Source organism: Hipposideros armiger, unplaced genomic scaffold (assembly GCF_001890085.2).
Source record: "Hipposideros armiger isolate ML-2016 unplaced genomic scaffold, ASM189008v1 scaffold_108, whole genome shotgun sequence".
Taxonomy (NCBI): Eukaryota; Metazoa; Chordata; class Mammalia; order Chiroptera; family Hipposideridae; genus Hipposideros; species Hipposideros armiger.
In genome coordinates, this window is record NW_017731458.1 from 3852312 (window position 1) to 3878669 (window position 26358).

At 51.1% G+C, this 26358-nt stretch overlaps 1 protein-coding gene across 13 annotated transcripts in view; it reads right to left on the reverse strand.

Moving 5' to 3' along the window:
- MYO18A (myosin XVIIIA) overlaps window positions 1–26358 on the reverse strand; it is a 97580-nt gene that overhangs the window by 71016 nt on the left and 206 nt on the right. For 6 of the 13 annotated variants that reach the window (XM_019647016.1, XM_019647010.1, XM_019647009.1 and 3 more), the window contains exon 2: window positions 14591–15670. In XM_019647016.1, the coding sequence (XP_019502561.1) occupies window positions 14591–15589 (999 nt within the window). In that variant the 5' untranslated portion in view covers window positions 15590–15670. Of the gene's footprint in view, window positions 1–14590; window positions 15671–26358 lie in introns of those variants that run through there. The other 7 variants (XM_019647018.1, XM_019647021.1, XM_019647019.1 and 4 more) reach the window with 2 other exon arrangements.

The window sequence follows — 26358 nt, forward strand, 5'->3', positions numbered from 1 at the left end:
GCTTCCCGGTCCCGCCCAAAGGCTTGCGCAGGGGCGGAGCCGGGGGCGGGGACAGGCCCGGCACATGCGCTGGAACCCCGGGATGCACCCGCCCTGCAGCGCCACTGAAGCCCAGCAGAGGGCGGCCGCCCCTTTCTCATAGGCCCTCCAGCGCAGAGGCCGCAGGATTTCACCTCCGAAGAGCTGGCCTCCCGGCCCCGCCCCCAAGAGGCGTCCCCCGAGAGCTCGAGGCTGAGGGGGCTGTGGCGGCAAGATGGCCTCTCGCCGTACCCTGGAGTGACAGGGCAAGAAGAGGCAAGGATGAGCTCGGCGGCGAAGGCTTTGCTTGTATCACTGCTCCATCCCCAAAGCCCAAAACAGTCCCTTCACGTAGTAGGCACTCAATAAGTGCTTATTGATGGACTAAAATGGATAAATGGATGACTATATGAATGAACAGAAGACTCCAGGGATGCCCTGAGCCTGTGCGGAGGGCAGAGACATGGGACAAGCAATCCAGGAGGGTCAGTGAGCATGGGCGGCCAGCCCCAGATCACTGCCCCAGAGGTGGTCACTGAGGCTTAGGGCTGTGCACTCTCCCAGCCCCTGCCCTGGAACACCCAAAGGTCTGCTCAGTCTAGTGACACGGCACCATCTCATGGGCACAGAGCCCAAGCAGGGATATCTGGGCTTGTTATCTCTGTCATCTCTGCTAAGACCGGGAGTCTGTCCCCTCAGAGTCAGGTCCTGGCTGCCTTTAGGGACCACATGACTGGTGGCTCCAGTCAGTCCAGCTGCTCCCTGAGGACACTTCAGCTCCTGGGGATTTCCTCACAGCCCTTGGGGATTTCCAAACTGCCTCTACTTCCTCAAGCTCCCACAAGGCCCAAGGCCAAGGGCCAGCTTTAAGGATGTTTTCCCAAAATCCTCCATACCCTTGCCCAAAATCCCACCGAGACTTGGGTCGCTTCTGAGTCTACTAAATGCACCACAGACATAATATTCCTATCCCCACCCCCTCTGGCAGACATGAGAGAATAAGCATAATGAAGTATTGTTCTCTTTTTCACATAAATGACAACTCTTCTCTATTTCCACAGAAGAAAAAAAGGAAACCCAGTTGAAGGCGTCAGCCACACTGATTTATATAAAATATCAGTAAGGTCTTCCAGGGAGTGAGAACTGGAGTCCTGTGGTGCTTTTTCTCAAAGAGGCTCCTTTAGCTAAGCCTCAGTTTCCTCCAAACACGGGACATTCAATAAGAGTTTGAGGATCTGTGTGTTCACCTCTGGAGGCCCCTATTGGGCCTGTTTTTAGAAATCTTTGAAGTAAAAATACAGCACAAACCCAATCTCCATAGAAGCAGGAAGGAAGAAGCAAAAGCTTCTACTTTTCCTACCAACCTACCACCTCCGCATTTACAGCCCTGGCCAAATCCACTAGGGCATGTGAGCACCTGTGTTACAAAGCTGGGCAGAAAACATGCTTGGCGAGTGGGGAAGCACTGCCCCAGTTGTGGTGGCACCCAGCCAGGGACCTGTTGGCTCTGGGGCATCAGGATTCCAGAGCTGGTGAAGTGTACGAATTGCCAAAGAGGACAAGCCTTCCTTCGTGAAAGGAAAGGAAAATGCCACCACCCCCAGCCTCACCACGGGGAACTGCAAGAGGAGACAAGCCTCCAGGAGCACCTCATCACTTCTTTCGGAGAGCTGTCCACAGCTGCACTGTTCAACATGGTAGCCACTTGCCATGTGTGGGTATTTAAACTGAAGTGAAACAGAAACAATGGGACTGCGTCTGATTAAGTTAAATCAAATAAAATTTAAGATTCAGTTTCTCAGTCACACTGGCCACATTTCAAGTGCTCAATAGCCACATGTGGCTAAATGGCTACTAAGTTGGAAAGCACAGACTATAGACCATTTCCATCTTTGCAGAATTCCATCCGGCCTAGGAGATCCCCCTTTCAGCTTGTGCTGGTCATCCTTGCCAGAGCCGCCTTCAGGTGTTGCCCCTGACCACCTGTTGCTCTCTGTCACCCCTGCCCCACAGTCTGCTTAGACGCCTGTCCCCATGTGCCTGGCCTTGACCCCTAAGCCTCAGAAAGCAGTGGGGGAGGGGACTGTAGCCACAAGTTAACACCCAGCCTGAGAATAGATGCCTGAGATGCAGAGGGGCTTAAAATGGCAAGGCTGAATGAAAGCCAGCCCCCACCCCAAGGCATCCCGGGCTTGGGAGAAAGCCCCTCAGTGCCACACAATTGCTCCTTGTTTCGGCAGTCTCTGGACCATGCCTGGGTTAGACATCTGGAATGTAGTGGCCTGAGGGCTTCCCCACATCACCCGCTGCTGGACTCATCTGACACAGTACTCCCAGAGAGAGAAGTCCCAGCAGAACCCTGAACTTTCAAGGGCAAATAAGGCCAATGAAGCCTCGTCCTGAGTAGCATGCCCAGGAATTCTGCCATGGGGCAGTGGGGGCCATAACTGGACACCCCACTGTGTCGCCAGCTGGATGAACCAAATGAGGAAGAGGGGGCGGAGGACATGATGGAGAAAGGACTTCGGAGCATGCTTGCCATGCCAGAGAGGTTCATACAAGCTCCCCCAGCCCTGCATCCACAGGGGAAGAAGGGAACTGGGTATGGAACTGACTGCTATCACATTCTATCACAGGCACTTCATTTGAAAGGTTTTGCTATAGTGGTTAGAAAATCCAGTGGGAGAATCTGGGCAAGCTCGTGTGTGTGATAGAAGGAGCAGAGAAGAGACGCGGGAGCTGGCAGGTCGGGGCTGCCTCTCTGTTCTGTGCCTCAGTTCCATTCTCAGTACTTGCTTATTCTTAATCCAGATGGGCTACCAGAGCTAAGATGCATGAAGAAACAAAATTAACTGTAGAGAAATCACCAAAAGGTAGAGTTTGTTTATTCAACTGGAAAACAAATAGGTAGAAAGAAGCCTGGTGTTCCAAAGATTTTGGCATCAACCAAGGATTTGACCAGAGGAAGTCACAGGAAAAGTAGCACAATTTTTAAAACTGGCATTAAACTACAGACTGGATGGGCGGCCGGTTAGCTCAGGTGCCGGTTCAATTCCCACATGGGCCAGTGAGCTGCGCCCTCCACAACTAGATTGAAAAAAACCTGACTTGGAGCTGATGGGTCCTGGAAAAAACACACACTGTTCCCCAATAAAGTTTAAAAAAACAAAAACAAAAACAAACTACTAGACTGGAACCCCAGGGCAAAGCAATCCCACCCTGTGGCCCTGAGTAAGCTTGGGGACCAATCCTGGGCCATACTGGGGCCAAGAGTAAAGCCCTCCCAACCCCCGTGAGCGTGAGCAGAGCTGAGTCATTAACAGGCCAGTGACATTCCTGTGGGCAAATGACCCATCAAGCTCCCAGGCACCAAGCGCGTCTTCCCAACAGTCAGAGGCAGATTAATGATGATGATGATAATGCTATTCTAAGTGATTTATATGTATTGATTCATTTAATCCTCAAAACCACCTTACAAGGAAAGTACTATTATTATTCTTGTTTTACAGATTAGGAAAGTGAGGCACAGAGAAACTGAATAACATGCCCAAGGACACCTGTTAGTAAGCAGCGGAGCCGGAATTCGAACCCAAGCAGTCTAGCTCCAGAGTCCATGCTGTATGTACCCAATATATTAATAATACATACATAATCATATGCAATTCCCAATCTGTGGGCCCTGCTGCCTATGTTGCCTTCCTCCGTCTTCCCTCCCCGAAATGAGCTGAAAGCAGTTCCTACAGCCCAAACCAGCCCTTCTCCCCAACTTCATATTTTGCCAAGCTTCTGTTTCTACAGCAACAATCAGAGCTGCAGTTTTCGGATTCTGAAGAGAATGAGTGGGGAGGGAGAGTAGGGGACTCTTCATAGCAGGAGTCTTGCTTTAAGAGGCACAAAAGAAAGACCTCAAAACCAGGGGTCTAAGGAAGACAGAGAGGCTGGTGGGGAACCCAGGGCCCTGCTACAAACCAGAAAATTCTGCCTTCCCCAACCCATAGACCATTTCGAGGTGAGCCTTCCTCTGGACAGAGAAGGTAAGGGCTGGTTAGGATTGGAAGATGATGGCAGAAACGCTTTGGAAGGGTCTGGGCAAAAACAACAATCCAGGCGAAGTTCTGCTGTACGCGCGCGTGTACTTGTGTGTGACGCAAGTCATTTCCAAGCTGGGTATCCCGTCACAGAGCCTGGTTCTGCTAACCAGGTCAGGGCCCAGTAATGACAGGTGAGGGCAGGGAATGATAAAAAGCCCTGGGGGAGGAATGCATAGGTATCTGTGTGCCTTCTGGGGGTGGAGGCTCACATCCCACCAGGGAAGGCGGGGTAGTCAGGCTGATACCCCTCACCGTCTCCAAGCCTAGGCCTCACTCCTGCCTGCTGCCCCCAATCTCACCTAAACAAGAAACTCCTGACATTTGTCCAAAAATCCTCATGCCAGAATCAGGATCACTGCAGACTGCCCATGCAAGGGAGACTGCCCGGAAAAGCCAAGTGCTCAGGGGGATGGGGATGTTTGCTGGTCACTTGATTCCAGGAAGACAGTGCACAGCAGTCCCCCAGACTTCTCAGGCAGTTGGCCCAGTTTCCCTCTTGTCTCTATTTATCTTGATGTATTACCAAGGGAGTGGGGACCTCACTCTGTGCCTGTGTGTCCTTTAGGTAACCTAGGCTACCTGCGGCAGAGGGTACAAGGCTGTGCTAAGCCCAACGCAGGCTGGGTCCCCAGTGCCTGCAGTGGCAGGCCCACAGGCTCCTACAGTCTGGACAGCTCTGGGAAGGGCGAGGTAAAAGGTGCCAGCCCACTTGGGGAGGAAACCTTTCACTGTCTGAAGCCAGTGCTTCTGCAATCAGCTCCACCACCAAACCAGTCCACAGATGAGGGAGGCGGGATGGGGAGGGGCAGGATGCAGGATGCAGGCTCCCAGCAGGAAGAACTAACACAAGGAGATCCTATCAGACCCTTGCCCTCCCACCTCCCTGGAAGGCACCACTGAAATCTCCAGACACTTTCCCCTTGATGTGATGGGGCCGGGCATGAAACTGGGTATCACAGAGAGCCAGGACTGTCTCATGCTGCCTGACAGTGCCGTCACTGCTTGGCCTCTAGCCCATGCCACCCTGAGCTGAGATCTTTTTGCAGATGCCTTCTGTTCTAGAGAAAGCATAGGCTCCCTGATCACAGGGATGACATCTTCAGCTTTTCTCCTCCACAGAACTAATTCCACCATGTGACATGGAGCAGGTGCTCTTCAAGGTCCCCTGTCATGCCGCCTTGATTGTGTCAAGATTCTGGGACCATCTGCACCCGGCCTTCCCCCGCCCCACTCCAACCAATCCCCAGCCCTCTTCTGCCCAGAGCCAGGGGCAGTCTTAGTCCTGCTACCAGGGAAAAGAGCCCGAGAAGTGCCCTGTGAGAGAACTCTCCCTCCCTGTGGGTACCCTGCACGCCACAGGGCCTGGCAGTGAGAGAACCTGGGGAGGGAGAACGGAAGTGAGTCAGGTCCTTGCAGAAATGGGAATGGGAGGGAGAAGTGAGATCAGGCGGCAAAGGGCACAGGGGCCAGAAAGGTCACTAAGAAAGGGAGCCAGGCCCTAGAGGTGTTTTGGGGTCCACAGAGTGGAGGACAGATAGGGGTGACAAACTTCGCAGCGAGGCTCCTACCAAGGCTGGGTGGCCCCGGTAGGCCAGAGAACCTGGGTCGGGCAGGCACAGCCCCACCTGAGGATGGAATCTGAGGCTGCTCCCATTCATGACTCACGAATGGCTGGAGGAAGTGAGGCTTGGGGGATATGGCCACAGCCACATTCTCTGCTCACTGAGGTGGAGTCTCTGGTCCCCAAGGCCTCTCACTGCCTCTCCTGAGCCCCACAGCTCAAGAAGCCCAGGTTACCCCTGGCCTGGCCCAATGGGGAGACAGATGGTTGCATCTCCCAGAGAGGGTAGGCACTGAGTTCAGCCAGAAGCTGTTCCCAGGCTCCAGCTGGAATCTGTTGCTCTGACTGAGGAAAATCCTTGCTGTGAAAATTCCCAGCCTGCCGACATTCCAGCATGCAGGCAGCCCAGGGAAAGCAGCAGAAGGGAAGAGGAAGCTTTGAACCCTGCTGGGACCCTTCCACCCCCTCAGAGACCTGCAGCCTGTAAGACAGGCACATTCTTCCAAGGTCCCCTGGGGGCTCTCAGGCAACAAACCTTAGGCAACTTACTTAACCTTAACCTTTCTGTAATGCAGTTCTCCAGGGCAGGACACTGTGTGACCCGAGGTGACCCTGAATCTGCTTCTCACCCAAACCTGGTGCCATCCTGGGGGCTCCAGTGTAGAGGCAGGCCATCCCCAGGACCCTCCTCCCAGAGCCCCTTTCCCAGGCTCCTCCTTCTGGATGCCAAGAGCCCTTCTCCTCCACTCCTGTGGGTGACGCTGAGTGCTCAGGGACACAAGAAGTAATCATGGTGTAAAGGCAGGACATGGGAGGATTCTAGGGACCCAAACTGATCTAAACACGGAAAACCGGACAAAGAATGGGAAACCAGTACTTCAGCAAATATCCCCCACTCTCTTGAAGCTCTCCAGCACTGGAGAAACAAGAAGATAACTAAATAATTACAATCTTGATGGATGCTATGAAGGAGAAAGATGGGGTGCTGCCAGGGTGCAGTGTTGACATGGTCCGAGAGGATCCGGGAAGGCTTCCCTGAGGAAGTGATATTCAAACTGAGCCAATGAGTATGAGTGCATGAGGGTGGGCAGGGAAAAGCATTACAGACAAAAGGAACAGCAGTGACTCAATGGTAAAAGCAAAGGAGAGCTCTGCACACCCACTACCTGCTAGGCACTCTGCCAGCCCGTGCTTCTCACCTGTTCCCCACCATACACACTATGAAACAACAGTGCTCACCCCTGTGCAACAGAAGAGGACCTGTTCTTGGTCAGAGGTGACAACTGGGGATCCTGCCGCCCCAAATGCTGCAGAGGTCAACACTAGCATGTCAGTAAGGGCCAAAAAGGTGATGGGGGCCACGTCCCTGCCCTCTAGGATCTCACATGGGAGATGTGTGAGGGACATATGTGCACTCCTCCACCCCAGCTTGGGGACACGCCCAAACAGTGCCAAGATACATGCCACTTCTCTTCCTAAGGCTTCCCTTAGCCACCCTTTCCAGCACCCCTCCCAGCTCCCACAAGATTAAATCTGCCTTCTGCCCCTTGGGCTCACTTCCTCTGGCTAATCCTCAGGAGGGTCTGAGAGTAAGGGTCACACGCTTCTGTGGTTCCCAGTCCAAAGAGCAAGAGTGGCCAGTCACTCTGGCTTCCCCTTCCCTTCTGGAATCAGAAGGGCCCAGGCCTGGGCTGGCCAGTGGATGCATAAGGACATCCAGGCATTGCCTCCCCACAGCAGTTCCTCGAATAATAAATAATGTCATTTCGTTCAACGTCATTTCATCATAACGTTGATGACATGCCGTCGGAACTTCACTCTTGTTTATTGGCCTATTGTAAAATTGGTTTCCTTATACGAGGTGTTGTCACAGGTCCAAGAAGCTATCGATGACATTAAGTGAGCACTTACTATAGAGTATACCAGATAAGAGCAAGGAGCTGATGACGCCCTGAGGTGCAATCCTGGCAAGTCATCTAATAGCCTTGAAACTTTAGGCAACTCACTTAACCTTAACCTCTCTGTAATCCAGCTTCCTCATCGCTGAAGTAGGGATGATTATAATACCTACTTCAAAGGGTTGCTGGGAAAATTGAATGAGTTAATATAATATATATATATATATATATATAAAACATCGAGAATGGTGCCTAAGGTATAGTGAATGCCAGCCATGATCCTCATCCTTGCTATTATTTTTCATGCCTTTCCCTCAAGGCATTTCTGTTCAGCTGAGTCTTTCCCAGATCAATTAAATAATACGTAGGGAGTGTGTATGTGCTACGTACTGTACTGGATGCCATACTGTACAAACAGCCTACATGCTTCCCTACCCCAGAGTCTGTGCAAAGTGGCCAGGCTGAGCCATGACAGGGCAGAATGCCATGCCCTGGCTCTGAGGAATATATGGCGGGAGATTAAGGGAGCCAGAGTGGTAACCCAGGTCTAAGGAAACTGTTTCCCAACCAAGCTAGAGCCAACAACTGAAAAAATAAGCTTTGTTGACACTGTCCCGTCTTTAACAGAACAGAAGCTTCAGCCAAGGACCACGTAGGTCTCTAGAGTTGATTGCCACCCTCCCCCCCCCACCCCCAACCCTGCCAAACTGCTCAGCGGGAGATAAAGAGCCTTGAAGACACTACTCCATCGAAATGCCTGTCTGGCATGGAGGGTACCCACCGTGCTGCTGGATGCCCGCGACACATCCGCACCCACTGCCTAGGACTAACAATGGAGGCGCCAGGCAGCCTGCCCAGGCAGCAGGGGTGCCCCCTTCCCAACTGGGTTACTGGCCCCTACCCCCACATACGCTGCTCTCCACTCCAGGCTACAGTGAGGAGAATCTAGCAGCTTAGATTAGTGGGGTGGCGGGAGCCCTGCTGGCAGGCAGAACGCGTGCTTGTGGTTTTTGGGAAACGCTGTAGAGATTTGCAGCATTTTTAAAATACTTGTGTTCCCACCCGCCACACACCCCCCTTCACCCCACTCCTCACTCACCCCCAGTCTGGGTGTTTGCATATCTGGTATTTTCCAGAACCATTTCAGTGTAAATAAAAGAAATTAGAAGGAAACAGAGGACAGAGTGGCCAGGGGTAGGGTGGGCCAGAGGGGTTCTGGCCAGGGCCGGAAGGGGCCACGGGAGGCTACCTCAATCGAGGCCCTGCCCCCAACCAGGGTTCCAAGCTGTGCCTGCAAAAACAACCAACGACCATAACATGCACCCACACCCAGTTCAATGTGGCCTGGGCACGGTGCCCACCACCCACGGGCTGGGTGGTCAGGGCACTCTGAGGCTGCAGTTCGTCCAGCATGTCATCGGGAAGAAGGCAGAATGGTGCCTCTGAGGACAGAGAAGGGAGACGTAGCAGAATAGAAATGACCTAGTCCACCACTCTATCCTGCTGGTCCTATGCATCCCACTAATCCAAGATAAACAGCCCCCCAAAATGTTCCTAAAGAACTTTCATCCATCAGTTCTCATGCCCTTAACATCTACCCACTGGCCTTTTATTACCAAAAGAACTCAGTTTGAGTCCTACTCTAAGCTCCCAAGCCAGGGCTCTCACGTGGTGAAATGGCGATGCCAAAAGTGCCTGCAAATTTGGCACAAAATGAAGTAAAAATCTCCTGTTTAAAAAACAAAAAGCTCTCCAAGGATCATCTGGAGTAACATTAGTAACAGAAGCATTCTAGAACACTGAGGCCATGCAGCACCCAGCTGCGCTGGCACCACCAGAAGCCACTGGGAAAGCCCATTGCTCAGCAGCTAGCCTGGCAGGCCTGGAAGCAGTCCAGTTTCAAGTGTTTCCTTGGAATCCTACAGGCCCCACTCATGAGAGCACCCAAAGTTCCTGGGGACAAAGTTGATGCGGCTCATACAGTTTCCACCCAGAGGTCTACGGCCTCCCCTATAGCAAAGGGGCCCCTTCCCTTCTCCCAGGTGCAGGCAACCCTGACTGGCCTGTCCTGCAGGGCCACCGATGCCCACATCTGCAGGCCTGAGAAGCTGGGCTCCAAGGAGCTGGACAAAGCTAGGGTGCACCCAAGTGTCCCATCTCTCCTTTCAGCTGGCTTGTCTTTCAGAGCCACAGTGAAAGAGTTTGGACAAAAGCATCAGGGAAGAAAACCTTACCAGGAACAAGGATGGGAGAGCAGTAGGAAGGATTAATTAAGAAGGCTGCAAAATTACCCTCCCTGGATGGCTTTAGAAACTGGGCGAAGGGAAAGATATAAATCTTCCTGAGCATTTATTACCTGCCAAAGTCTACATAAGTGATCTCACCTAATATATATACATGTTTATTTTAAATAAAGACCCACAAAGTATAGTATACAGAAGGAAAACCAAGTCTCCCTTTACTCTAATCTTATTCTCCTTCTCAGAGAAAACTGCAGTGAGTTAGTTGGGTGTGCATCCTTCGCTGATTTAATCTTCTCAAATTCTGTACGGATAAAATAAGGCCCATTTATTTAAGTCAAGGGTCATGACCTCTAAGAGGCCTCTCCTAATTCCCACCCCTTCTCCCTAGGTGGAACAGGCCACTTGCCCCTTCCCACCCATTATTTACCTGTACAGACTTCCCCCATAGCCATTGTGGTGCTTGGTTGCCTTTCTTTACTTAAGTCTGTGCTTTCTCAAAGAAAGAGTCTATTTTATTTACTTAATCCCCCAGTGCCCAGTATAGTGCCTGGTCCTTAAACAGACTTCATTAAGTGTTTAAGGGAATGAGTAAACTGAGGCTAAGAAAAGTCTGGTAATTTCATTAAAAGTCAAAGAAGGTCTTTCTGGTCCACCATAACATGCTCTTTCCACCATAACATGCCCTCTCCTAGGTTCTCCTGAGTGTGGAGGTGGTCTAGACGGATATGACGACCTCTTAAGAAACCTCATAGCACGACAGCCTTTGTGGACAAACCCCAAGGTCCAACAGGAGAAGAAACTGTATCACAGATCCCCGGTAAATGCCTGACAGTGCCGCAGAGCTCAGGAAACTAGACTTGACTGGGAAGGGGTGGTAGGCCTTCCTTTAAACTCTCACTTCTCCCCTCCTACCACATCCTCAAAAGCTCAAGAAAGCAGTGCTTTCTGGGTAGGGCTCCCATGAAGGCCAGCTCTTCTGGCTCTTGGCAGCAGGAGGACAACCACATTTAGGCCAGGGGTGAGCCCGGTGGGCTTTTCTGAGCTCAGCAGAAACATCCCACATTCCCCATCTACTTGGCCCCTGCCATGGGCCCACTGACGATACAAACAGAAGGGACTGCCTTTCCTCTCTCCCAGACCCTAGTCCCTACCCAGCCTCTACCCCTTCTCCATGGGCATATACTTTCCCACCCAGACTCACGGAACTAGGCAGAGGAATTTTTTACTCAACTGGGGTTTTAAGATCCTCATCTTTACCAATACCTCCCTTAATCTCATCCGACTCAGGGAACTCTTAGCCTTTAGAAAATATAAGAGTAATTGATTCTAAAAATGAAACACTTTCCCTGAGGAGCTAAAGAAAAAATTTAGCAACTTCCCCCAAACCTGGCAATCACACTTGACCCCTCCTCTCCTCCTTCCCTCACCCCAGTCGGTCACCAAGACTCCAGAGCCTACCTCAGTTGCTTACACCTGATACCTCTCTGCCATCTCCAGTGCCTCTACCCAAGTTCAGGCCTCCATTCATTCTACTAGCATTACTACAATAGCTCCCTCACTATTCCACCCACAGCTATCCTTGCTATACCTGAAAGCATTCTCCATAAGCAGACAGAGGTTTTCTAAAATCTGTCCCTATTAAACTTCTACATTGCCCTTAGATTAAAGCTTACATTCCCTATCATGACACATGAGGGCTTTTGTGACCTGGCCCCTGCTTGCTTCTCTGTCCCCATACTGTCCCCATACACTGTCCCCCAGTCTTATTGCCCAAATGTGTCACTCTCTCTCCAACCTCGAGGCCTTGACCTGTGTCTAATACAGCCATTTCCTTCCTCCTGTCTCCCCTATACTCGTTTCCTACCCAGAGATGTCAGCTCTCTCTGACTCATTCCAAAGATTGTACTTGAAGTCCCTTTTCTGTGCTCCCTAGAGACCTATACTAGCCCTGTCACTGAGCTTCTCACATGGCACGGTCATTGTCTGCTGCTTGACCATCTCTCCCACTAGACTATGAGTTCCTTGGGGCTGGGATTATGTGCTGCTCACTGCTGCATCCCAAGACCTAGCACACAGTAAATGCTCAACAAATATTTGTTTAACAGATAGGTGAGTGGAAGAATAGCTGGTGAGAGAAGGGCTGCTTCTCTCAAGCCTGCTGAGTGATTTTTATCAGGCCCCAAGTTTATCCTACTACTGTGGCTCACCCCCTACTCCCAGTGGAGCCTTGTCTAGCAGCTACAGGGACATTAGAACAAGGTGTGAGCCAAGCATTCTGGACACACACCATGTGAGAAGGAAACCCAAGGGGCTGTCTCTCCCTGGGGCCATCCGAACAGGCCATGGACAGGAGCCATGGGGCCTGGCCCCCATCTGTGTGAAGAAAGAGAACAGATGGCTAGCCAGCTCCTTCAGAGCTCCCTGGGGACAGGCAACGTGTGGACACAGTTGATGGATGGCCTGATGGGCAGGGTGGCTGCCAGAGCTGTCCCTGTGGGGCTAGAGTTGTCAGGGTACCCCACTCGGGAGTCTGGAGGAGGTGGGAAGACTCTTTTCTTGGCATGGAACTGGGATTAGAACTGCTGCCAAGAAAAGGAGGAGTAGGAATGGGAGGAAGAGGAGGGGATAGAGGTTGAGAGCCTCAGAAGAGGCTGCAGCATTCCCACACCAGCTCCAGGGTCTGTCTCAGGAAGCTGGAATGCTGGGCTCCTCTCTGCTGTGGCATGAGTTCCCCACCACCTACCCAGGTAAGAAGAAATCCGGGGCTTCTCTCAGCCTTGTGCTTCTTGTTGTCCTGTCAGATGGCTCTAGGAGACTCCTAAAAATGGGCTTTCTACTGTGTCCCCTGCCAGATCCCCCAGGTGGGGGAAGAAATCCTCTGGGCATCAGCTGGGCTTGCCCCACGGGGCTAGAGCAAGCCAGCATTTCTGGGATACCAGCTGTAAGATGGAAGCCACCAGGGCCTCCCAAGCTACACCATCCACTTCCCCAGGGATGGGGTAGCAGCAGCTAGTTGGGAATGAGAGTGGCTGGGAAATATGAGATGCCAGGATGATCCCTGTGTTATAGAGAGAAAACTAAACAGCATCTGCGATGCCAGGCCCCGAGCCCCACAGAGGCCTATGCTGTGGTTCAGCAGGGAACTGGTGACAGTCCCCTGGGGGTTCATTCTTTAAGAAGAAAATTCCATCTGTTGAAAGCAATGTTAGCCTGGGAGAAAGTAGATAGACTTGGCAACATGGTATGGTCTTTGGTTCTGAGGTAAAGGTCACTCCTCTAAGCTGTGGTTCCTCACGCTCAGTCTAGCCCGGTGGGCTAACACAGAGTAGGCGCTCAATGTGATTCTGGAATAAATGTGGCCAGGACCTATCCTCAATTCCACAACAGGCTCTCTTTCACTCAGTGGCCCTTCCCAACTAGCAAAGCTGCCTGACCCCGCCAGCCCTGGAGTACTGGAAGGTCTGGAACCCAATTCCAGTGCTTCCTGCCAAAGTCTGACCCTGCTGCTCCCAGGCCCTCCAGGCCTGATATGCTGCTCGGTTGAGCAGCCATCTGAGCAGCCGCTTCCCTTCCCCGGGAGAAAGCTTGGACTGGGACTCTGCCTGTTTCCTCAGCATTTCCTCCCACTTCTGATTTGGACATATCTAGCTGGTCACTTAGTGCTGAAAGGTCCTGGCCAGGCGGTGTACTGGTCAGGCTTCGGGGACCAGATCTGGGCAGTCCTAAAAGGCACAGCTGGGAGAGAGGGATGGCCAGAGGCCAACTTGTCCTTCATGGGCTGTCTCCAGGCAGAACATTCCAAACTGATACATAGCTACCCTATCAATAGACCTCTGGCCTTAGAGATCTCCATCCTCCTAGAGACCATCTTTTCAGGAGTTAAATTGGGTTGGTCCTTGGTAAATACACAGATATCTGCTAAATCTGATAGATAACGTCTACTCTAAATCTCTTCTGCTCCTATGTCACCCCCTCCCACTGCTGTTTTGTGTGGGCAGGATACTATAGTTGGGGTCCCAGGGATAGTCTGGTCATACTACCTTTGTAGGCTTAATCCCTTTTGTTTTTCCAGAGCCATGCTTTTCTTTCTTCCAGGAGAGGTAATAAACCTCTTGGAGCCCAAATGATTTTTATAAATCAGATCTAGTCACTCCCTGCTTCAAACCTTACAATGGTCCCATTTCACTGGGATAAAATCTAAACGCCTATCGTGGTTTACAAGGTCTTTCATGATTTGGGCTCTGCTTATCTCTGCAACCTTACCTGGTATTCAACTCCTCACTCACTCGGGGGGCAAGAGGAGGCCTGAGGTCATCGCCCCAGCAGCTGTACATCCCAGATGTTTCATGATAGCCCTGATTTGAAATAATTTATCTTTTTTTCACCTCTACTATCTCAATAACATGGAAATTCTGTATTTTAGTCGAGATACCAGTCTGGACGAGTAGTAGTCCCTACTGTTTCTCATATCTGGAAATGGCACATGTTAGCCTCCATGCCCCAATTTAGGGCTCAGGAAATAGGGTGCCCAAACCCTTAACCTACCCTGTATCATAAAGCTTGTATGACTGTGTACCACTCCCAGCTGACGTCCCTCCTCCCCACAGGCCCGGTAAGTCGTCCCTGCGGCCCAAGGAGTGGCCCAGTTTCACCACTCACACACTTGCTAGGCTCTGACTGCAGCTCTTGGGTACCCCAAACAGCCACCTAAGTACAGTCGCGGGAGACGCTGGCAATCCCAGTCCCTGCTCAACCCCAGCTGCCCAGGAAAACACTCACATCAGCTGGCTCCCTGCGGGGTCCCTCGCCACTCCGCAGCCAGCTCTGGCTCAGCTCGCTGAGCTCTGGGATGGGTTGCACCTTGAGCCGCACACTGTCCTCAGACTGCCGGATCATCTCTACAATCTCGTCCCTGGACTTGCTCTCCACATTGTGCCCATTAATCTCCACCAGACGATCACCTGGCACCAGCCCCAGGCCCAGGTCCTTGGTGCCTGCACCGGGCTCGGCAAAGTGAACGACCTTCCGATAGACCTGGCCCTCTGGGCTCCGATCCAGCATGGTTGTGCGCCGCAGGGAGAAGCCAAAGTCTCCAGTGGGCCTTCGTTGCAGCTCCAGTTCCCGGAGAGCAGGGGGTGGTGCGGGCACCACAGGAGGCAAGCGCAGGTCAGCTGGAAACCTTTTAGTCACCAGCTCAGGGATTCGGGACCGGGGCCCTGGACGAGGGCGGCCTGGGCCAGGATGCTGCACCAGCTGTCCCTCTAGAGTCCTCACCTCCACCTGCGGAGATGGGGCAGCAGAGTGTTCTGAGGGGGTGGAGGTCTCTGAGGCACTCTCATCCCGGCTCCGCTGGGAGAAGGAGAAGCGCTTGACAATCATCTGTGAGTTCTGCTTGGCCAGGGAGCCGAACTTGGCGGCCCGCTGCAGCACAGAACCACGGAAGCTGCCTTCCTCACCTTTGAGGTCATCGCTGGAGCTGGCTGTGCTGAGTTGGCCCGAGTCCAGGATGACGCTGCCCCTGTTGCTGTCAGAGTCAATGTCAGTCAGGTGCAGGTCGGAGCCGCTGGCCACTTTGATGGGGATGGGGTTGGAGATTTCCAGGCGAGTCTTAGATTCACGCTTGGAGGAGCGGTTCAGGTTGAAGAAGCCGCGTCGCAGGCTCATCTCCTCCAGGCTCCGCAGCTCTGCTGCTGACATCCGCTCCTTCTTCTCCTTTTTCTCCTTCTTCTCCTTCCGCCCGCCATCTTTGTCCTTGTCTTTCTTCATTAGGTTAAACATGGTGGGGGTGCTGTTTTTAGGGGTGGCACCCCCAGAGGATTATGGATGCTCAGCACAGGGCCTTTGTGCCCCACCTTGCTGCTGCAGAGAGAGAGAGAGAGAGAGAGAGAGAGAGAGAGAGAGAGAGAGAGAGAGGTTATTGGAGCAGAGCCTCTTGCCTCTTCCCGCATCTCCAGTCCAGACATGGCCAACAACTGAACAAAGCTACTCCTCACCGAGTGCTAGCTATGTGCTAGGTGCTCTGCATTACACAATGCTATCTCAGTTAAGCTAAGCCTCATAACACTGCTATGGGGAGGTCTATTATTACTCCCATTTTACAAATAGGGAAACTTGAGGTTTAGATAACTCTGTAAAAGTCCAAACTCCAAAGTCTCTCATTTCCCGTGATCCCTGATAGTCGGAGGCTTAGGTGTGCCTGAAGGTGGCGTCTGGGAGATCTGACCTCCTGACAACAGGCTGCCATCAAGCCAACTTGTGATCCGACTTAAGATTCAAACACAAGAGAAAAAGGAAAGAGACTCTGTGTAGCATCACCTCCCCAAAGCCAAAGTCCCTCAAGGCAACAGACAGCACAATGCCACCCGGCTCTTTCCTAAGCCTGTTAGCCCTAGCGCAGCAGCCTCAGCGACTGCCCGACAGAAGAGCTCAAAGAACCAATATTTATCTAATAACTACCACTTGCCAGGCATAATGCCAGGCACTTTACACATACTACCTCATTTGAACCTCACAGCATCCCTGCAAGGTCGGTGTCATAATCTCTACCTGACAAATGAGAAAAACGGGGCTCAGAAAATGAAGTATATATTAGTTGTCATGCAGCCAGTAAGTGGCAACACAAGGATCAGTGGCAAATATTGTTTTCTTCCTAGGGCCTGGGTGCCCAAAGTGAAGCAGGGAGGGAAGTAAACGGACGTTCCAGACTGCACAGAGGACAGACAGCTGCCAGGTGGGGGTGGGTGGGGTCTGCTGGATAAACAGGATCCTGAAAAACTCACATCCTTTTCCCCAGATCAACACCTAAATATAGCCGCCTGAGAGAAAACCCCAGCTCCAGGGAAGTGTGTCTAGGGAGTCAACCTACTCCCACCCCTATGCACACCTGATTGGGGACAGGACTGAGAAAAACCTGGTGGGGGTGGAGTTGAGAGAGCCTTTCTTGTTCTAACCAGCAGGGAACAAGACTTAGAAGTAGGCCATACCACCTAATTAGAAAGCAAATGTAGTTTTTTCCTTCTCCATAAAGGTCTCCAGCTCTGAGTTCCAGACACAGGAACTACAAGCTTACTCCTTCCAACAATGACCTCTTGCAAGGCCCTGAAGGGGCCTTTCCTCTCTGTATACCCAACATTCACCACCAAGCAGGGCCCTCCAGGCTCCACATTCTACTGAGAGGGAACCCCCCCAACCCAAGTTCAATGCCTACAAAGGTATCAAGGCCAAGGGGCCTGGTACACTGGCTAATTGCTTCCCCTCTGCCCAACACCCTGACCCATGTGGTTCCTGAGAGATCAACTATCCTTTCCAGAGCAGCACTGTCCCCAAGAAATATAATTTGGGTCATATATATATAATTCAAAGTTTTCTAGCAGCCACATTAAAAAAGTTTTAAAAAGAAACAGGTGAAATGAACTTCAACGACATATTTTATTTAATGTAAATGGATCCAAAATCTTGTCATCTCAACATGTAATCTATATAAAATATATTGAGACATGTTTACATTCTCTTTTCCATGTTATCTTTGAAATCCAGTACATAATTTACACTTAGAGCCTATCTCAATGCAGAGGAACCACATTTCAAGTAAGCAACAGCCCTATGTGACTAGTGGCTGTCTGACGGGACGCTACAATGCTAGAGCACTCTTTACTTGTAGAGCGCATCCAGAGGGGTGGAAAATCTGGTCTAGTCACTAGCTCGCTCCCTGTGGACCTAGCAGGCACCCCTTTCTTCCTCTGACCTCAGTTTCTACCTGGGTAAAACAAAGTTCCTTTTGAACTTATTGGTTCTAAATGCTCCATACACAGTACCTGGGAGTGGGAAGACAGGAAATCTAGGGCCCAAGAGGCACAAAGTCAGGGGCAACGTTGGCCAAGTAGGTCTGGGCTGATTTGGGATGGGAAATCCCTGCCAGCAGGCACACTCTCTTCAGGGCTTTACTTTAACCTGGGGACTCTCTCCTGCTGCACCCTTGATGGGGGTGGGACACAGACCTACCACATGCCAGGATATGAGATCTTCAGACTGTCACGGTCCACCTTACCCCTCACCCACCACTGCTTGCACTGTCTTAAAGGGCTAGTTTAGAAAATGGCTCCAGGGGCACCTGTGGGGGAATGAAGAAAGAAACCCACCTTGGGGCCTGGGAGGGGACAAAAGAGTATCTTGGCCTCAGCCCAACCACAGAGACACCAAATGCCTTCAATACTGTCTTACCAAGACACCCTTTGGTTTCCAATTCTTGCACAGCAATTCTTACCCTAATCCTGGCTCTTTGCTGGGGCCTAGATATTTGAGCAGTATTAATGGAAAATAGGCCCAAGAATTCTAGAATCTTTGGGCTAGAACGGTCCCTGAAAAGTAATTTCATATAAATCTCTGTCTCGGCAAAAGCTTGCCCCTCACTGTCATTGCGACAGGCGGGAACAACAGACAGTCACAGCAGCAGCACAGGGGGATAGTGCTGGCCAGAAATGTTAGATCTGGTATTTAGGCCTGGATCTGCCAACAAATCGCCGGGGGACCTTGAGCCTGTCACTTTGCTCAAGGTTGGACTAGATGATCTAGGTCTCTTCTAGCTCTAAAATTCCAAATATTTAAGTCTCTTGTGGACACAGGTTAGTTATTAAATTTCTGCCAAAGTCACCCCCCTAATTCCAACCTTGGGGCCTTTAAAGACTGAGTCCAGGGCTGGCCGAGTGACACGATGGTTAAGAACTGGCTTGGGACGCCAGAGGGCCCCAGTTCGGATCCCACATATAAGGGCCAGTGACACTGCCCTGCACAGCTAAGATGCTGAACAACAACAGCTCAACCTGGAGCTGGGCTGCCATGAGTTACCGGCGATGGTGTAGGCTGCAGCCCCTGTGGCAGTGGGTTGCAATGGGCTACTATGTGTAGCCAGCAGCCAGCCTGAGCGGCCAGCAGCCGCAGTGAGCAGCCGTCCAGAAGCCGGCGACTGATCTGCCTCGCCCAGGAAGAGCGCAATGATGGTGCCAACTTGGGCCAGTGAAGCAATGTCCTCCACAACTAGATTGAATAACAAAACGACAGCAACTTGTCTGCTCCCCTTCCCCCAATTCCCCAGCACTGTTCCCATCCCCCAATTCCCCAATAAAAATCTTTAAAAAAAAAAGACAGAGTCCATTTCAGCCCTTCTCTCATCACCCCCGTTTTGCCACTGTTATCTGCACAGCTCACAAGGTGCCCCTTCCCTAGTGTCATCCTTATGATTGCCAGGTCTAGCTGTGGCCTGGGTTCTCTCCTATGCTACATGTCTGGAGTTAACCTGCAGCCTCCTCCTCTCGGGTCAGACCTGCAATGCAGCTGCAGCTGCTGCTGTTCCTATGCTCCTCAGCTCCCAACTCGTTAAGAGACCTGGGCTCTGTCTGTTCCCTTTTTGTAGACTTTGGACTTTCCAGCACCTCCTGTCCTCAGGTCCAAAGTTTCCAGCAGCTACAACATCACTACTTCCCCACTCTCCATTCCTGGCAGCAGTTTCTACCCACCTCCCTTTCACCTCTTACCCTCTTCAGTGAAGATAACCTTACAGTTTTTCTGACCATCTTCTCTGCCTTTTTCTCCTCACCCTACTCCAGGAGGCCTGTCCTCATTTTAAGTGGAGGAAAGGTATGTGTGTAAATTAGGGAGTGTATATAAAGTAGGGTATGTGCCTAAATCATCTTGACCCTATTATTCTCAAAAATCAAAGCATAGTTGACTCAGTCAACTCAACTGCTTTATCACTTTAAGACAGAAAGCATTTTGAGGGCAAGGACCATTCAACTCAAATATGAATCTATCAGTTCACCAAGAGGAGAAAAAAATTACATAGTCATACAATCGAATACTATTCAGCAATAAAAAAGGAAGCAATTACTGATACACACAACAGGGATGAATCTCAAAAACATTATGTCAAGTGACAGTAAAAGAAGCGGTTGACAAAAGAGTACATACTGGGGCAGCCGGGTAACTCAGTTGGTTAGAGCATGTGCTCTGAGCAACAGGTTTGCCAGTTTGATTCCCACATGGACCAGTGAGCTGTGCCCTCTGCAACTAGATTGAAGACAACAACTTAAGCTGAGCTACAACTGAGCTGCGAATGGACGGCTGGATGGCTCAGTTGGTTAGAGTGCGTGCTCTTAACAAGACTGCCTGTTCGACTCCCATATGGAATGGTGGGCTGTGCTCCCTGCAACTAGATTGCAAACGGCGACTGGACTTGGAGCTGAGCTACACCCTCCACAACTAAGATTGAAGAACAACAACTTGACTTGAAGCTGATGGGTCCTGGAAAAAACACAATGTTCCCCAATAAAGTTAAAAAAAAAAAAAGAGTACATACTGGTATGGTACTATTTATATGAAGTTCTAATATATGCAAAACTAACCTATGGTAAAAAAAAAATCAGAACAGTGGTTACCTCTGGGAAGTGGGGACGGGGGTAAGGGACTGCCTGACAAAGGACATGAGGGAACTTTCTGGGGTGATGTTCATGTTCCATATCTCGATAGGGGTTTAGATTGAGAGGTGTATACATTTGTCAACGGTCATCAAATTAATGCACATAAGATTTGTGCATTTCATTGTGTGCAATATTCACTCAAAAGAAAAAAAGGACACATGGGAATTAAATGAAAGATATGAGCCCTTCATATAACACCTAGTCCAAAGTAAACCCTCAAGAATGGTGCCCAACAGTAGCAGGGCACATTCTCACCATCTAAATGGGATGGTAGAGAGGATAGTACACAAAGGATTATTCACACAACTGTGACTAAAATAAGTCCTGACATAAAATCTTACTGCTGGACAGGACTTTTGTATATGGAAAGTAAAGCCCAAAGAAGTGAAGGCAATCCAGTGAGCACATGGCCAAGCTGGATCACTGGGTCAAGTCCAGAGGCAATGGTCAAGGATAAGGACAGTCAACTCATAGATGCAGAAATACAAATGGGCAACAACTATGAAGAGCTATTCAGCCTCAGTCATGTTCACAGACATGTGAAATAAAAGAGGTATATTATTGTTCACTTAGCAGTTTAGTTAAAAACTACCAAGGTCAATAACGTCAACCAATTACAGAGTGGGAAGGTTGTCTCCTACATGGTGGTGGGAGTATACTTTGGCATAATGAGGGCAAGCTGGTGGTACCTATGAAAGTATTTATTTATTTACTTTTATTTATTTTTTAAAAAAAGATTTTTATTGGGGAATTGGGGGGATGGGAACAGCGCTGGGGAATTGGGGGAAGGGGAGCAGACACGTTGCTGTCGTTTTGTTCTTCAGTCTAGTTGTGAAGGACGTTGCTTCACTAGCCCAAGTTGGCACCATCATTGCGCTCTTCCTGGGCGAGGCAGATCAGTCGCCGGCTTCTGGACGGCCGCTCACGCTGGCTGCTGGCTACACATGGTAGCCCATGGCAATTGCCACAGGGGCTGCAGCCTAAGCCATCACCGGCGACTCACGGCAGCCCAGCTCCAGGTTGAGCTGTTGTTCAGCATCTTAGCTGTGGAGGGCAGTGTCACTGGCCCTCATATGTGGGATCCGAACTGGGGCCCTCTGGCGTCCTAAGCCAGTTCTTAACCATCGCGCCACTCTTCCGGCCCCTTATGAAAGTATTTAAATGCACATATTCTTTGAGTGGGCAATTCCTCTTATAAGACATCTACAGGTATATTCATACAATAGACATGGCTAATCTTTGCAGCATTGCTTGTAATAGCAAAATTCTGTCATATAAATGACCATCACTAGGGGAATAGCTACATTATAGAACTTCGTTGACAATGAGGTAGATTTGTGTATACTGGGAAGATTCTATACTATATTATGAAGTGAAAAAAGCGAGTTGCCAGATAGTATATTATTTTTACTAAAATGTTAAAAACTATATATATGTGTGCATATATATATGCATATTATGTATATTTGTATATGCATAGAAGAATGTATACTCTGGGGAAGAGAAAGGGATTTTAGAAGGGTCAAAGCAGACTTGTGTTTTATCTGTATTGTTTTCATTTTTTTACAATGAAAATATTTAGCTGTAGGTGTGTGTGTGTGTGTGTGTGTGTTTAAGCCTAGGAGCTTTAGGTAATGGGATTATATGTAATTTTTCTTCTACTTTTCTGCATATTCTTCATTTCCTACAGAAAAAAATACTTTTAATATTGATATAAAATTATACTTATGTAACATAATCTACTAAACTAGAAACATATATAATATATAACAAGCTTTTGAAAAATAGTCTGGAAAGATACATTACAAAAATTTATCAGTGGGTTTTTTCTGTGGAGTAGGGGCAAAGAGGGGTGGTAACATTTTAGCTTTCCACCTAGTGCACTTCCTTCAAATTAAACCTTTTTTTTTTCAGCATTTGTTACTTTTGTGATTGTAAAGATTTAGAAAAACAAAAGAAAAAGAAAAAAGAAAGGTTTGACAAAGTAGTAAGCAATTCATTAAGCACTAAAGCTGTAAACAGGATTGCAATGGCAAGTTCAAGGAATGCCCTTTCCGCCTTGAAAAAGTTTCAGTGACTTAGGGGACTTGGTTAAAATAGATCTCACTGTTGTCTTGTGGCTTTAAGTGGGGACAGATTTAAATGGGTCACCCTGCAGCTGGCAAAGTAGAAACCCCAGGAAATGGAAACTATAACGTTAGCGTCCCAAGACAAGGGCGCCTAGACTTGGCCGCTGTGGGTAGATACTTAAAAGGGTCAGTCCCTGCCACCCCAGCCCAGACCACACTCATAAATAAATACAAAGGAAATACTTTCCCAAGAGAGCCGGCCTCTCTCGCTTGGCCTCTGACCTCCCTGAGCGGCTGTTTCCTACAGCCTCGAGGCCTTTATCTCAGTGCTGGCCCGCACCAAGGACTGCAAAAGCGGCCTGGTGGGGTTTGCACGGCACCTGGCCCGGCCGGGCGGCCCCAGCCTGAGCGGCTCAGGGTGACGACGCCTGTCTCCGCCGCCGCTGCTGTCGCGCAGCTTCCTCTCGGCGGGTTCTGCTGAGCTCCGCAGCGCCCCGTGACTCACTGCCAGGTCACACGGAGCTTATCTGGCTCCAGGTGTGCTCCCTCACTTAGGCTGCACGCTTCTCACATGACATCAGCCTGCCTGCCCGCCGGCTCGCGTCTCCCTTTCCTGCCCGCCGCCGTGCCGGGAACCGGCAAGCCCCAGCAGTTCCAGGCGGCGGGGCCCTGCGCAGCCGCAGCTCCGAGGCGCCTCCCGCAGCGATCCCGTCTCCCCTGGAATGCAGCGATCCCGCAAGCCCCGGGAGAAATGGGAGCAGGAGAGGTGCCAGCAGCCGGGGCCGGGCCCCCAGTTGCTCCTCTAGGTGCATTTCTTAGGTTTCATGCAGAGCCTGCAGCAGCCCGCTGGGCACTAAACTCAGCTAACACTACCCACGCCCACCCCCACCTTCTGTGTGACCTTGAGCAAGTCCCGTTCCCTATCTATGCCTCAGCTATTTCAACTATAAAATCTCCATGTGCCTGAGAGTTCAGACTTGGCCCTAAGCCCTTGCCTTTGCTGGAGAGGTATTGTGTTCAATCAGAAACTGCAGGTTCTAATCCTGCTCTGCCTCTGACTTGCTGTGTGACCTTGAGCCCATTAACCAACATCTCTGAATAACAGAGAATAATAAAAATAATCCTTTGTAAACGACGATCAGGTACCTGGCAAAGAGAAAGCACCCTGTAAAATCGTCAGTCCACAATTTAAACTGCTGCCTGACTGTAAGCCATTTGAAATGTCAAAGGAATATGATAACTTATAAGCCACACAATTTCTACCTCCACAGAAAGGGCAAGAAAGTGAGGCGGGGAGAGGAGTGGCTTTCTGGGTCTGCTTTTCTGGGTTTACCACTGTACCACCCCACCCTCTAATTCAATCCACCTCAGAATGGTGATGTGGAGTGAGGTGCAGTAAGCAGATATTAAAGGACGGCCGGGCCTGACTCAAAGCAGAACTTGAAAAGCTCCATCAAGCCCCCAACCCAAGTCCTGGGGGAACCTGTTAATCATAGAACAGAGTGGGCTGGGCCCTCTTATCCCATCAAACCTTTAAACTACCTCAGTTTTACCCACCATGCCCAGGAGAGGTCTGGGACAAGGCCTGGGGTCCAGGGCCACCAACAGGACCCCGCTCACATGGATGCTCTGGTTCTAGTTTGTGGCGTCCACTCAAGGTGAAGGAGTTCTGGCTGTGGACAAACTTCTGGTTTGAAGGAGCAAGAATACCACTGCTGCACTGGAGACCTGTGACACACCAAGTCTGGATCAAGGCTTCCTGAGTTCCAACAACTCCCTGCTCCACCCAAGTAGGGTGGATTCTCCCTTTCACTTAAGCCCCAGCTTTGCCCCACCCAGTCCACCCTCAGGTACCTGTCTCTGGGGTACCCTGGAGTTTTCAGGCCCAACTTTTGAAGACACGTGCACTCTTCAGTGAGCAGCTTCCAGTTGGGTCAGAGAAAGGGGCTCCAGGCAACAGGCTGGCTGCCCAGGCTGCCAGAGAGTGAGATTGAGGGACCAGGCTAGAGTCAGGAAGGGCACAACCCATGTGAGGGCAGCTGAGGAGAGCCTGGGACATGGGAGGAAGCCCTCAGGCACACGCCCTGGCACCTGAGCCAGACTGGGAAAGAGTAAACACACTAGATACTCAAAGCTGCCAGGCGCCGTCATCAACTGTTCAAAGTTCAAAGATCCCAAAGGAAGTGACCACCAGCATTCTACCCCTCCTATCCCCACAGTACCCCCCCCCCACCTGCAACCCTTCACATTACCCTAAACCTCCAACACAATAGCTTCCCCTACTGTCTTCCTGGAATTGAAGCCCCAACTCCAATGTCCCCAACCCCAAATGGACAAGCATACCTCCACCCATAGCTATATATAACCAGTCATGTCCAGCAACCAGGAAGATGTTTCCTGGAAAGCCCTCATCACAAAAAGTCAGAGAGGAAGCAGAGGAGGTGGCAGGCCATTGACAAAGAGCCAGCAAGTTCTGTCAGGAAGCCAGAGACCTCAGGAGAGCAACTTTCAATATCCCCAAATAGAAAATAGCCCCTGAACCAAAAGGGTGGGGAACATTAGGCAAGAGTGGGCCCATTGCCATGACAACTGGATACCAACCTGCCCAAGAAAAGGGCTCCAGACCAGGTAAGCACATGGAAAGGCCGCTTGAACCTCTACAGTCAATGTCTTGCTAAGGTGATCTTGCTCTTAAGTCACCTGGACATCCTTCCCTCCCTTCCAGCATGGCCCATGTAGACACACTTTGCACAATTGACTCTCCATGGGAGAATTTACAAGGCCTCCTCAGCCACAGACATGCCGGGTGCTCAAAAGACAAAATGAACCCACACAAACCAGCAAACCAGCCCCAGTCACTGGCAAGGTGAACAGGGGAGGGTATCCAATTTCATACTTTTGGAGGACCAACTGAGGGCAGGGAAGCCCTAGGCAGCAAAGCTCCTCCCAGGAAGCATCATCCCAGGCCTCCCTACAGAAAGGCAAACCATGAGGATACTGCCAAACACATGCCAAACCAGGCAAAAGGAGTACCACTTAAAAAACAAACTGGCTGCCTTTCCCCCACCCCCAGCTCATTCAGGCTGGCAGCCTTTCCAACTAATCAGCAGGACACATGTGCCTTGCAACAGGGTGACACCCCCACTTCCCCACCCCCACAACAAAGCCCCAATGTGTGGTGTGTTCCAATAGGCCTTATCTCAGCCAGGAACATGACCCACTCCTCACCAGGCTTGGTACCAAATAGCACCCCCCCAACACGGTGGGGGGGGGAGGGCGGGTAGCAAGCCTTACCACCTCCCCTTCTCATTGGCGATACTACTGGCATGACAGGTTAGCAGGGCGGGGCGTCAGGGCCGTCTCACTCAGAGGCCTGGGGCAGGCAGTCCGACCTTCCCACACACACCCCACCCCTTTGCAGGGAAAGGTGAGGTGAGCAGCCAGTCACATGGGACAGCCCGCACTCCCGAATCTCCAAAGCCTACTATTCACCCGTCCCCCATCGTCTTGTTCCAAGGGGAGGGGGCTTGGGGAAGAGGGGTCTCCATTGTTTAGCCAGCTGTCTAGCAGCTGCTCCTTTGAGAGGAGCCCGCTGTCGGCCTGGCAGTGAAAGGGTGAAGGCCGCTGGGAGAGATAAAGGGCTCGGTGGAGGTGCTCGCCTTCCCCGCTGCCTTCCCCAGAACCTCAGTGGGTCGGTCTGTTGGGGGGGGTGTGTGCCTGGGCCTGGCCCTGAGAAGCCCCCTAACCCTGAGGCTGCAGCCTCCACCCCACAGCTCAGGGCCACCTGGGTTTCCCGGAGTCCCAAATCCCTCCAAACTGAAGGCCACCCTGCCCTGCCTCCCCGCGCCCCCGGAGCTGGCAAAAGGGGCCGGAGCTCCCCCTTCCCCGCCCCTCCTGGTCGGCCCCCACTCCCGGGCGCCGAGCCCCGCGGCGCGGCCAGGGACGGGAGCCGGGAGTCCGGGCCGCTGCTTCCAGGGGACAGGGAAGGAGGAGGAGTCGACGGGCC